Source organism: Trachemys scripta, chromosome 10, assembly GCF_013100865.1.
Source record: "Trachemys scripta elegans isolate TJP31775 chromosome 10, CAS_Tse_1.0, whole genome shotgun sequence".
In the NCBI taxonomy this organism is placed as follows: domain Eukaryota; kingdom Metazoa; phylum Chordata; order Testudines; family Emydidae; genus Trachemys; species Trachemys scripta.
In genome coordinates this window covers 70,968,636-70,981,252 of record NC_048307.1, presented here as the reverse complement: position 1 = coordinate 70,981,252, position 12,617 = coordinate 70,968,636, and the positions used below count along the sequence as shown (strand labels likewise).

Here is a 12,617-nt window from a genome sequence, read left to right as displayed (position 1 = left end):
GTTCATGTAGCTGTGACTTGATGCCAGCAGCATCCCGCCCAGGGCTTTAATGAAGTAGCAGTGCACTGAAGAGACTGCCTGTGCAGTAATGGAGTGCTGTTGTAAGGTGCTCTGAGATTTGTGTATTTCCCTTGTGCTTAGTGTAACTCTCGCTCCAGTGGGTAGCATGTTAGGTAAATAACTTGCTACACTGTATTGCACACCTGTTGGAGGAGGGGTTGGTCAGTATTTTTTTCCACATGAATTACTGTGAGACCTATAAGGTTGCCTGTTTTTTCTTTGTTTGTTTGTTTGTTTTTTGTTAAGGCAAGTTATCTACCATAAATCACGAAGTATCCAGGTTGCAGTTACCCTACAAAATAAGGACAAATATGGGGAGGTTGGTTCTTGGGGTTCCACACATAAGGGATTCTCATAGACTTCAAGGTCAGAAGGGACCATTATGATCATCTAGTCTGACCTCCTGCACAACGCAGGCCACAGAATCTCACCCACCCACTCCTGTAACAAACCCCTAACCTATGCCTGAGTTATTGAAGTCCTCAAATACTGGCTTAAAGACCTCAAGGTGCAGAGAATCCTCCAGCAAGTGACCCGTGCCCCACGCTGCAGAGGAAGGCGAAAAACCTCCAGGGCCTCTGCCAATTTGACCTGGAGGAAAATTCCTTCCCGACCCCAAATCTGGCGATCAGTTAAACCCTGAGCATGTGGGCAAGACTCGCCAGCCAGCACCCAGGAAAGAATTCTCTGTAGTAACTCAGGTCCCACCCCATCTAACATCCCATCACAGACCATTGGGCATATTTGCCTGCTAATAATCAAAGACCAGTTAATTACCAAAATTAGGCTATCCCATCATACCATCCCCTCCATAAACTTATCAAGCTTAGTCTTGAAGCCAGATATGTCTTTTGCCCCCAATACTCCCCTTGGAAGGCTGTTCCAGAACTTCACTCCTCTAATGGTTAGAAACCTTCCTCTACTTACTTCAGTGTTGCCAATTAAATGGGGCAGGGGCCTTAGTTCTGCTTTAATCTGGTGAATCAAACAACCTGCTATTATCCTGAAGCAGAGTAACACTCATATCTTCTGATCCATGCATAAAGGACTTCAGCAATGTCTCCACTATGACACCTCACTTGCACACCAGAGATCTTGTTTCCAAACCTAATCATAGTTTTAGATAAGATAGCTCTCCATATTCTGAGAGCTGGTCAGGCTGATGTACCCTAATGCAGCAAAATGCATTATGATGGTTCTATCCCTTGATAAAGGTTACTCTTAAGTAATACTGAATGTATTTCTGAATGCAGTCTCCTTATATGCACTAGTTTGGTTTGCCTGGTTCCCTGCTATTTCGTGAACATGTTTGTATTTTGAGTTGTGGGAGCAAACATAGGTAAGGCTGGGAATGTGCTTGAGTACATTCCCAGTGTATGCGAGTTTCTTTGCTTTGTAAGATAAAGAGTCATTATCAAGGCAATAGCAAAGCCCTAATGGTTTTGTATCCGTGGACATCTGACCTGTACACCCTGTGGTTAAATGTACTGAAATTGCCATATTTCTTTTTGACAAGCAGGAATCTGCGAGGCTCCTTTGTGGAAAGTTCATTGGAGCAGCAGTTAATATTATAGAGAATCTGTCAAATGGGTTGTGAAAACTCCAGATTTGGAATAAGGAGGACAAAATGCAAGGGCTGCCTGTGATGGGTTAGATCTAAAATGGTTCTGTTGAAACATGCTGCTAAGAAGAATCAAAGCAGTTTCTTTTGGGAGACGGGAAGAAAGATTCAAGATTCAAGCTCTGGCTGCAAACTGGACTTAAAGGGTCTCTATTAGCAGGGCCAAAAGAGATTCCCTACTTACAGAATTATCCAAGCAAAGTTTTCAAACGTAAATTTGCTTAGAACGCAAAAGTGTATGGGCAGATCTCTTCAAAGTGCTCAGATCCAAGGGTGGGTCCTTTGGATGCTAGCTGCTCTCCATAAAATCAGATGACTTACTGAACACTCCTGTCCATCTGGCCCCAGCTACGTGGTGCCTTATGCAATGTAAACAGTCTCCCATAATCTTACAGCACCTCTACACTTGAAATATCTGGCTTGTATGCTATGTAATGAAGAATTCAAAATCCCCCAAAGGTGCTAGCTGAGAAGTTTCTGTCAGACCATGATAGGAGCCAGATCCTCTGTTCTGAAGGCTGGACTGATTGACCAACCAGATCCCTCCCTTGAGCCATGATTTTGGCACAAGCTGTGAGTGGTCTTTCAGCACTGAACTGTGTGCTGCAACTTTGATTTGTTCAGTTTCCTCTCATAGGGCTTGTCTGCAAGCAGTTAGTTCTCTGCAAGCTGGGATTTGAATCTATCCCGCACTAGCCTGCTACTGTCTGTCTGTCTGTGGGGACCCTGCTTACGTGCATTAACGTTTGGTTAATGTGCTTTGAGTAGTCTCATTTCCAAGGGGATTAGATTATCTTCACAGGTGCTAAATGAGGAGACCCTAAGTGCAGGGTCTGTCTCAGAACATGCTTCTTAGGACTTCCTGCCAAATGAGCAGAAATTCCTTAGGGTGCTCTTTCAGCTTTTGGTAGGTACCCTTTTTGCAGAATCGTCAATTGACTTGAATCTCTGAGGAAAAGGCAGAACAAAAAGTTCTTGTTGTGCTGATTATGGATGCAAACGTTTCGTGTAATTGCATAAAATTGGAAATAGCAGTTTGATATCCTGCCATGCACATGCTACTGAGCCTTCAAGAAACAGATGTACAGTTTTATTCTTCTTGCATTTTATGCAATCCTTCGTACAGCTTGCTATTGAGACGTACGGTAACCTGTCAGTAAGAGCGGAGTTTGTCCCCTGTGGAAATGCCAGGTATTTGTATGCAGAAGTCATCATTTAATGCATTACCAACCCCCACCCCCCACAAACCACATCTACTCCTGACTCATTAATTCTGTATGCCTGAACATAAGCAAACGGACTTTTAAAAACTAGTATTCTTGCTATAACCTCCAGTATTTAGTGCAGAGTGTGCAGTGACCTTCAACTTTGTTTTACTCTCAGTGGCATGTTTTCAAAAACTGTTCTAGTTCAGCGGTGCCTCCTGTTGACTTCTGCCTGTTTCTTTCTCACTGATTTCTGCTACTTTTTGCCTGGCTTATCCTCATCTAAATTGTCTCAAAGACTTCTGTCCTATATTTGTTTTTTGTGGACTTATTTCTTAACAGAAACCCCTGGCACTTACAGTGCCTCCCTCTGACCTATGTACAGCAGTACGTCACACCAAGCTGAATGTGACATACTGCTGTACATAGGTCCGAGGGAGGCACTTAGACAATCTAACTGCTGCACAAGCATCACTTTCGACTTTGTGAAAGCACGGTCAGGATGACACAATAATTCCTAGACTGTCCACATAATTCCTAGACTATTTTTAAGGCCAGATGAGACCTTATTGTTTATTATGACTGATATTAACCAGACAAATCGCTCCACCAACTAAGCGATTTGTCCGGTTAATTCCGATAACGAACGAGACTATGACTGATATAAAATTATTCTACTTAACTGCCAGGGGGCAAATTTGTCACGTACGGAAATGTAGCCAAACTCCAAACCTGGAGATAATGGACCTTTCTGTGCCTGCGTCCTGTAGATAGCTAACTGCTTAGTTTGCAAAATAAGCAAGGAGGAGGGGGCAAGTAGATGGACAATAAGGGGTCATAAGAGGGACAGATACATGTAGCTTGCTAATTATGTATGGTAATGATAGCAAATTTTGACCAATCATAAAGCGATAGATTATCATAGTCAACTGCATATAAGGCTTTGGTGTAAGTGTTCTCTTTGTTCTTGCTGACTTATGAGCTCGAACCCAATTGCAATTGAAATAAACGGATCACCCCTCCCGGGACTCCTTGCTTGATTAACTATGTCCGACTCTCCTTATTCCTCAGCTGGAACGGACAGAAATTTCTATGACATGACCATATAGTCTGACCTCCTGCATAATACAGACTATAGAATTTCACTAAGTAACTACTGCATCAAGCCCCTAACTGCTGGTTAAGCTACAGCACATCTTTTAGAAAGACATCTAGTCTATTTGAAGACCCCAAGTGATGGAGAAACCATTACAATCACTTGATAGGTGGATCCCTGCAATCTTGTTTTAATGGAAATGTGTGTTAAAGGATTAAAAAATGTCACCATCTTAAACTTCCCTTGACTTACTTTCATCCCTCTTGTTTCTTACAGTGTAGATATAGTTCTAATGATATCTTATGGCTTCTAACATGCCAACTTATCAACAGTTGGTCAAAAGTACACTGAAGTTCCTTTGAGAGGATAGGAGGCATACAAATTTAAGAGCTTTCCTGTAAAGACAATTAAATATCATTGGTTAGCCCAGTGCAGGATAGCCTGGCTGATGGAATGTTCTCTAAAATAATATATGCAGAGTTGCTGAGTCATGGAGGGTGGAAGGCAGGGCTGTGATGATCTTCTCCAGAAGCTTGGATTCCAAATTAGCCTATTATGTCTATAGGGGATCAGAAGAACCAATAGTGAAGCATAAGTGACTGGCCTCTGAAGCTATATCCTTTTCACTTGCCTTAATGCAATGTCATGACATACCAGATTTTGCCATGAGTGTTGGCACATGTGTATACTAGTGTTAATTAAATGGGCATGTCTGAACCTCCTGATTGCTGTCACAATCTTGCTGAAGAGTGATATGCTGTAAGTTGTGATACCAAAAGTGTGGAAGCCAAACGGAGTTTGTAAATGAGCTTCTGTCTGTTAAAGTAAGAGTTCTCTTGGCTAAGCCTGCGTTAAAGCAATGGAAATGATTTTTTTTCAGTTTGACAGGTTAGCAGTTCCACAATGCTGGTGCTGTACAGTCTACAGAAAGCTGAGAAGAGGCCTGGTAGACCCTTGCAATGGCAGGAAATCCTGGGAGATGTGTATGATCCCTGCACAGTACCACTTCTCAAATGTCCTGTCTTCTCAAGTGCAAGGCTGACTTGTATTTGAAAAGTGCTTCTCACTTCCAGCGTGTGTGAATTTACAAGGTGCTTCAATGAAAGTGGGATCTGTCTTTTGCAGTGAAAATACTTACGTTGTGCAGTTCAAGAATTGCTACGCAGGATAGATCAACTAAAGTAATCTGTGCTTGAAAAAAGGCTTCCATGAAGCAGATATATCAGAGTACACTGTGTCACCATGACTTTCAGACACAAGTTAATTACCATTATCTTTTTGCTTGCCGACATTCTTGTCTGCAGTGGGACCTCTACACAGTAATTTGTGTTCTTTCTGTTAGGCTGCATATCTCTCTACTGGAAGTGGTGGTAATGTGATCTTTGTGGTTTTATTTTAGGGTAATTCTACTAGAACATCGATCTGAACAGTAAAACTTGGATCCTTTGAGGACTGTCTGAATACTTCTAGCTCTGAAGAACAAGCAACACTGGTAAATATTTCTCTTGTTTATTTGGATGAATTAATATTTGGCGTGGGGAGAGAAGGGCTAAGGGAAGAATTGCCCACTTAGCTCTGGCTCTGCTTAAATGGATTGCTTTACCAGAACAGTAGCTACCTGGAGACCTAGAATCAAGGTCCCTTCTAGTTCTGCATTTCGATGATGTCTACATAGAGGCTGACTATTGCATGTCTGCTTCTGGAGCAGAGGCTAGACCAAAGTTGGAGACTCTCATAGTTTCTGTCATATACAGAGGGATGAAGAGTGTGTGATCCTTGTGTTTGTTTGTGTAGGGCTCTGGGTTTTTAACCCTAATCTCGTCTCTTGGTTGCAGAACTACAGTAAGTCTAAGTGGAAAAATAAACTCAGTTGCCATTTGATACCCAGTTAGGATATTTGATACTATGAGGGGCAGGTTATCCCATATCTGTCCACTGCATGTTTCTGGTACCTCCTCCAAAGTCTGTGGTGTTGGCACTGTCAGGTTACTGGATTTGATGGACCTCTGGTCTGATCCAGTCTGGCAATCCTTGTGTTCAACAATAAGTAAGACTGCAAGTTTGTCATGGAGGTCTTGGAAGTCACGGATTCCGTGACTTTCCAGGACCTCCATGACTTATGCAGTGGCCAGTTGCACTGGCCACTGGTGGGGCAGTCTCAGGCCACCATGCCCCCCCAACTCCCGCAGCAGCAGGATTTTGGGTGTGGGTGGGGGCTCAGGGCTAGGGAAAGGGGTTGGGGCACAGGATGGGGTGAGGACTCCGGGCAGTGCTTACCTTGGGGGCCTCCCTGGAAGCAGCGACATGTCCCTCAGCTCATAGGTGTAGGTGCAGCCAGGCGGCTTTGCATGCTGCCTCTGCCTAGGAGCAGAGGGACATGTCACCACTTCCAGGGAGATGCCCAGAGCCAGGTAGGGAGCCTGCCAGCCCCTTCAAAAAAAAAAACAACCCAGCACCAGCAGGGATCCTGCTCTCCCCCTCCCCCCCCCAAGTACCCAGATTTAGTCAGGGATTTATAGTAAATGCCATGGACAGGTCATGGGCCATGAATTTTTGTTTACTGTCCGTGACCTGTCCATGACTTTTACTAAAAATACCCGTGACTAAAATATAGCCTTAACGATAAGGAGGGTTCAGATAACATGATTGTGTTTACTCTAATCTATCTTGTAGGTCAGTGTGAGAAGGAGTTTACTTCGATGCTATTTCATGATAGTGTCATCATGTCAAACTTGTCTCTAAATCCACTGACCCAGACTGCTCCTCTGGGGTGTTCGGTATTTCTAAAGAATAGGTATCCCATTACCAAACACACATTCCAGTGTTCCTATCCTCAAGCAATCTGAAGGATTTAGACTGTCTTTGAGTCCACTCACTGCTAGAGCGCTTCCTTCTGGCCGTGTCTGGGGATTAGCTCCACGCCAGTCCAACACTCCTTTCTGCTGTTCGCTGCATGCCCTGCTGCTCTCTCGCACTCTCTCTGACTTGGGTGCTCTGTGCTTGTGGCTTGGCCCTCTGGCCAGGTCACTGTGCGTTTTTCCCTTCCGGGGAAACCTTTTCAGCTTTCCATACAAAGGGTCCCAGGCAGTCTTCTCATTCCCTAGTGGCTGGTAGGCAAACTCAGGCCTGCCTTCTTCTCCCAGTTCCAGCTCAGGGGTCCTCTAATCAGCAGCCAAGATCTGCACCATCCTAAACCTTGCTGACTTTTCCTGAGCCTTTCCTACGTCTTCTGGTTTCCCTCTGGGTTTGTCAGCCCAAATGTTCTCCTCCCAGGGAGTGACTGCAGATCAGGAGTGCCAGAACAAGGTGGGGCAGAGGATCATGGCCCCATCACTTTTAAAAGTGGGGGGGCTATGCCCTCACACTTTTTACTGGCCATAAGGTAGAGGTGGAGGAGGGGGTGGGGTGGAGCGAGCAGGGAAGGGGTCTTGGGGGAAAGGGTGGGGTGGGGCCTGAGCCATAGTGTGGGTGCCAATAGTCCCCTCCACACACACTTTTAGGGAGCTTCCGCCGCTCCTGCCGCAGATTAAAACTCTGGGCCCAAACACACCTCCCGTCCCCCAAGGAGTGACTGCAGACTGCTTCCCTGCAACCCCTTTTTGTTGCCAGCTTCCTGGTTTCTATCTTAGCCCCTCCTATTCCTTTCCAGATGGGCTCTGTCCTCATTCAGGGGATTTTTTTAGTCCATCAAATTCCCCTCAGCTGTGGTCTACCTGGTTAACTTCCCCCTTCTCAGCCTCATTAGCTCCTTCCAAGCTGGTGTGGAGTGATAGTGGTATGACAGTTCTAGGGACTTTGTGTGGAACTATGGCTTGACCTACTATGAGGAGAAATTGGGCATGTCTTGGTTTCTCATCTCTTCCCAAAACATGGCACCACTCCCACCTTCAGTTGTGCTGGGCATTCTTTGGAGACATTGCGGTCAGCTAGTGGTTTCGGGATCTTGGCAGTGTTTGATGCTTAAGAGACCCACATTACTGAAATCATAATGCAACACTGAATAGGAATAAATCTCCCTCCCTAACTGATCCCCCTGTCTGTACCAGAGCTACATGAGATGACCCTTTAGAGTCATAGAATGCAAGGCAACTCCAGATGTGACTTGTTTTGAGTGGACTTTGTCATGGGAGTATTTATTTGTGCAGCGAAGCATTCCTTAGAATATAGAATATTAGGGTTGGAAGGGACCTCAGGAGGTCATCTATTCCAACCCCCTGTTCAAAGCAGGACCAATCCCCAGACAGATTTTTACCCCAGTTCCCTAAATGGCCCCCTCAAGGATTGAACTCACAACCCTGGGTTTAGCAGGCCAATGTGCAAATCACTGAGCTATACCCCCAGTTATAGCACTGTCAGTGGGATTCTGTATTTCATACTGCAGCTTGACTTGCTGTATAAATATGTCAATACATTGCAAAAAGGTTAAACTTCTTCTTTGTCTCTAGATTTAAAATGAATGCAATGCTGGAAACCCCCGAGCTGCCAGCAGTGTTCGATGGGGTGAAGCTGGCTGCAGTCGCCGCTGTTCTCTATGTCATCGTTCGCTGCCTGAATCTAAAGAGCCCAACTGCCCCTCCTGATCTCATTTACCAGGACACTGCTCTGTCGCGCTTCCTGCTCAAATCCTGCCCGCTTCTGACCAAAGAGTGAGTGATAAATACAGCCTTATAACTAATGAACTGTTTTATACAGTGAAGAGAAGTTGAGCTTAACTATTCTCAACCCACTGCATACATTTGTACAAGAACACCTTAAACCCGGTAGAAATAGATGGCAGGGTATTCTTTTGAGATGCAGAACTAAGGGCCGGGACCTATTTTTGATGGCATAAAAAAAGCTCCTCCAAATGATTGTTACAGTATTGCCCAGGGTCCCCAGGATCCAGGCCTCATTGGGCATGTCTGGGAGCAAACCCCTCAGCTCGGGTAGTCACACTTGTGCTAGTAGGGCTTGAGCTAGCACACTAAAAATAGCTGGGCCAATGTAGCAGCACTGGTGGAGGCTCAAGGTAGCCATCCAAGCTCAAGCCCACCCAGTTGCCTGGTCCAAGCTCTGATAGTAGCCCGAGCGGCCGCCGGTGCCATAATGTCCACACAGTTCTTTTTAGCACGCTAGTGTGAGCTCTGCTAACACAAGTCTTTCTACCTGGCTGTGAGGCTCACTCTCAGCTGCAGTATAGACATATACACATTGTGTTGTGTGCTGTACAAATGCATGGAAAGGCAGTCCTTGACCCAGTCAGTGTCTTGGCTTACATCATTGGGACGTGTTCCCCAGTATGGAAGAGTAGGGCCCAGCACAACATGCTTCCTCCTGTGGGAGGAGTAGGGAATATCTGTTATAACTTCCTACGCTCCAATGAGTCAGAGCATTTTGTCACTTCTAGAACTTGCAGTATAAGAGCTTTTCAATCCATTTGTCAGAGTGCCTGCAATTCATTTCAGAGATGGGTGAAACCATCAAAATGTTGAGCAAAGCAGATCTCTTTCATAGCAGTCTAATAAATAAGAAAGCAATGACATGCTGGTTCTTGCCAGTTCTTCTTTGAGAGGGAGGCTTGTCAAACTAGCAACTGTTAGTTACCTTAAAGGGTCACTCCTGCAGTTATCAGGCCAAAACTTTTCCTACTCTGCTGTCTGCAAAGTCGACGTAACTTTTAACAAGAGAGAAGTAAAATCAAATGCTTAATACTGGCCTGTTACATTGAGGAAGAATCTACATGAACTTGTGTGTGAGGCTTTGGAAGGAAACTGACTTCAGTTTAAAGCTTCTTAAGTGGTTATACACAAGGAACAGAAAATATCTTGAGGTCCTTATTCCGAAATACTGTGTTGATTGACTGGTTCAATCTGTTAGAATTCAGGGATTACTGAATTAACCTGAACTTTTATTTGAGTGTGAAAAGTCTAATGGCTTCTGTGATAGCAGGAACACTGTTTGTATTCCAATAGGATCTAAAAGCCTCAACCAAGATTTGGGGTCTCATTGTGCTAGGTGCTGTGCAAACACAACGGTTCACAGCCTGAGTCCTAAAAGCTTACAGGCTAAAGAGACAGACTGAAGGGTGGGAGGAAGAAAGTATTCTATCCATTTTACAGATTGGGAACTGAGGCTCCAACTAAGTGACTTCCCAAATTCACATACTAAACCTGTGGCAAAACTGAGAATTGAATCTACATCTCCTGAATCCCAATCCAGCGCTGCAGCCCAAGACCATCCATCTGTTCCCAGATTTGCAAGAAATATTTGTCAGGGGGCAATGGATTGGTCAAGTACAGTATGTTAACAAATACTCTCTGGGATTAGAGGTTTTACTCCAGTGACTCTGATCACATACACAGGATTATGCTGATCAGCCGTTCTGAAGGCCACTGGAGCCTTCAGTGCTCCAGAGGAAGGTGGGGTCCAGGTGGATGTACTCAACACAGGCTGTTGCAAGGGGCACTGGTCTTCCCCGTCTATCTCTGACTTTCATCTTTGTTAAAGTCTAGCTCCTCCCTTTTCTAAGACACCTCTAGAATATAAACATCAAGAACACGGATAATGCAACACTTAAAGGTTGCGATTCTGTTTTGCAATAACTGGAGGAAATACAGAAGTAAATTTTCCACAGAGCCTTAACATGACAGTAACAGCCAGTGCAATATTGCACTGTTTACCGTCCACATTCTCACGGAAGCCATGGTGTCAAAACTCTGATCTGAGTGGGACTCTCTTCAGTCTGTAACTCTTCTCTAAAAGGAGGTACCCTCCCTTTGGGAGGGGTATTGTGGTTCTCTTACGTCTTTAATTTTAAGAATGAAATACATATAGACAAGGATTTATTTTAACTTCCATTTCCAGAGACTTTCAGGAAACAAATATTTAAATCTCTGTAAATGTGCCTGCAAATCATTCACAAGAGTAATTAACCGACACTACATGGAAATTACTTGTGTTCATACTCCATTGTAGTATCTTGTAAGGCTTGATTAAATACTAGCTGTTTTAGAGCATAAGGGAAGCTGATTATGCAGCTTACTTTGCATTCATGTTTGAAGAAAAAAAGAAAGTGCCACAATTTCTCCTCCTTTGTGTCTGTACTCAGCTTTCTGTTAAATCCCCCACTGGTGCAGCTATTTCTCTATAGTAGTGAACTGAAGATCACACTCTGGCTTCCAGACAGCCACAACTTCAAATTCAGTGTACATGTTGGAAAAGTAGTGTCCTGTTAACAGGTATTATTAAAGCGAGTGAGCGACTGGCCGTAGGGAGCTTTCAGGAAAGGGAACACATGTGGGTAAAAATGAGAGAATAATTTGGATGCTGTCTTGTAAAACTCTGTAGGAAATGCCTGAAATGATTTCTAAGGGTTTGGTTTAGTCCCAGCTTCACAGCCTTTAGCTGCATGTATACTTTCAAAATCTTTAGTTATACTCATCAGCAGAAAGCATCTGACACAGAAGCTACTGAATCTGATTTTAGAAACTTGGCTGTGGCTAGTCCAACTCTGAGAGAAACCTGAGTCCAGAGTGTCTTCATCAGACATGCCACTCATGTTCAGTGCCTTACTAAGTGTAATCCTGTAGCATGTTCCTCTTTGATTCTATTATTTTTTTCTTGACAAACTTATTCCATGAACCACAAACTGGGATGTAAACCTAGTACCTTCCTTCAGTAGTCCAGCTGGTGTTAAGTGAATTAGTAAGGAGCTTCATAGTTGCCTGAGCCTGTTGCCAGCTAGATACCTGAGACTGGTAGATGCCAGTGGTGCTTGTAACAGGATCCCCAAATACGTTAGCTACAAGATCTCCACTAATCTCTTGTGGACTCTCTTCAGGCCCAGCCAATGGAAAGGAATTAGATGTGGTACATTGCTAAAATCCCCATCTGCCCTCCTATCCACCATTCCACTGTTTTCATTGTCTGGCTCTGTCTTGTTCATCAAATGGAAATACCTTATAACCGATATTGTGGTAGCAGCAGGTCTTAACAGTCATAATTTAAGCAGCAGTGTCTCTTGCTTTGAGGCTCCTGTATCCTGATCAGTGACTGTCAGTCTCTCAGTGCTCTGGGATCAGGGCCAGTGCTTCCATTTAGGCGACCTAGGCGGTCACCTAGGGCACCAGGATTTGGGGGAGGGGGGGCAGCAATTCGGCGGCGGGGGGTCCTTCCGTGCTCCGGGTCTTTGGCGGCAGTTTTGCGGCGGGTCCTTCACTCGCTCCAGGACCCACCGCCCAAGTGCCCCGAAGACCGGGAGCGCGGAAGGACCCCCACCTAGGGCGCCAAAAACCCTGGCACCGCTCCTGTCTGGGATGACCAAATTTGCACCTGTCTTTTGTCACCAGCTTCCAAACAAGTTCAGTTAAGTTAGCAACCTGCTGTCCCTCTTGTTCCTTTAGAACAGGGGTCGGCAACGTACGGCACGCGTGCCAAATACGGCACGCGAGCCGATTCTGAGTGGCACGCAGCTCCCCCGACGCGGTCCCGGCCCTCAGCCCCACCGCTGTCCCCTGCGGGGGCAGGAGGCAGAAGCTTGGTTCTGCAACAGCCAAGCTTCCCCCCTACCCCGCTTCTTCTCCCAGTGTGGTGCTTTCCTGCCTCTCCTCCTCTCTGTCCCTGGACAATCAGCTGATGGCCCTAGCGAGTGGGAGGG

General features: G+C 45.2%; 1 protein-coding gene across 3 annotated transcripts in view; it reads left to right on the top strand.

The window, feature by feature from the left end:
* Window positions 1–12,617, top strand: part of ABHD2 (abhydrolase domain containing 2, acylglycerol lipase) — a 69,433-nt gene that overhangs the window by 7,509 nt on the left and 49,307 nt on the right. For all 3 annotated transcript variants that reach the window (XM_034782909.1, XM_034782910.1, XM_034782911.1), the window contains 2 exons: window positions 5,382–5,474; window positions 8,428–8,628. In XM_034782909.1, coding sequence (XP_034638800.1) covers window positions 8,435–8,628 — 194 coding nt within the window. In that variant the 5' untranslated portion in view covers window positions 5,382–5,474; window positions 8,428–8,434. The remainder of the gene's footprint in view (window positions 1–5,381; window positions 5,475–8,427; window positions 8,629–12,617) is intronic.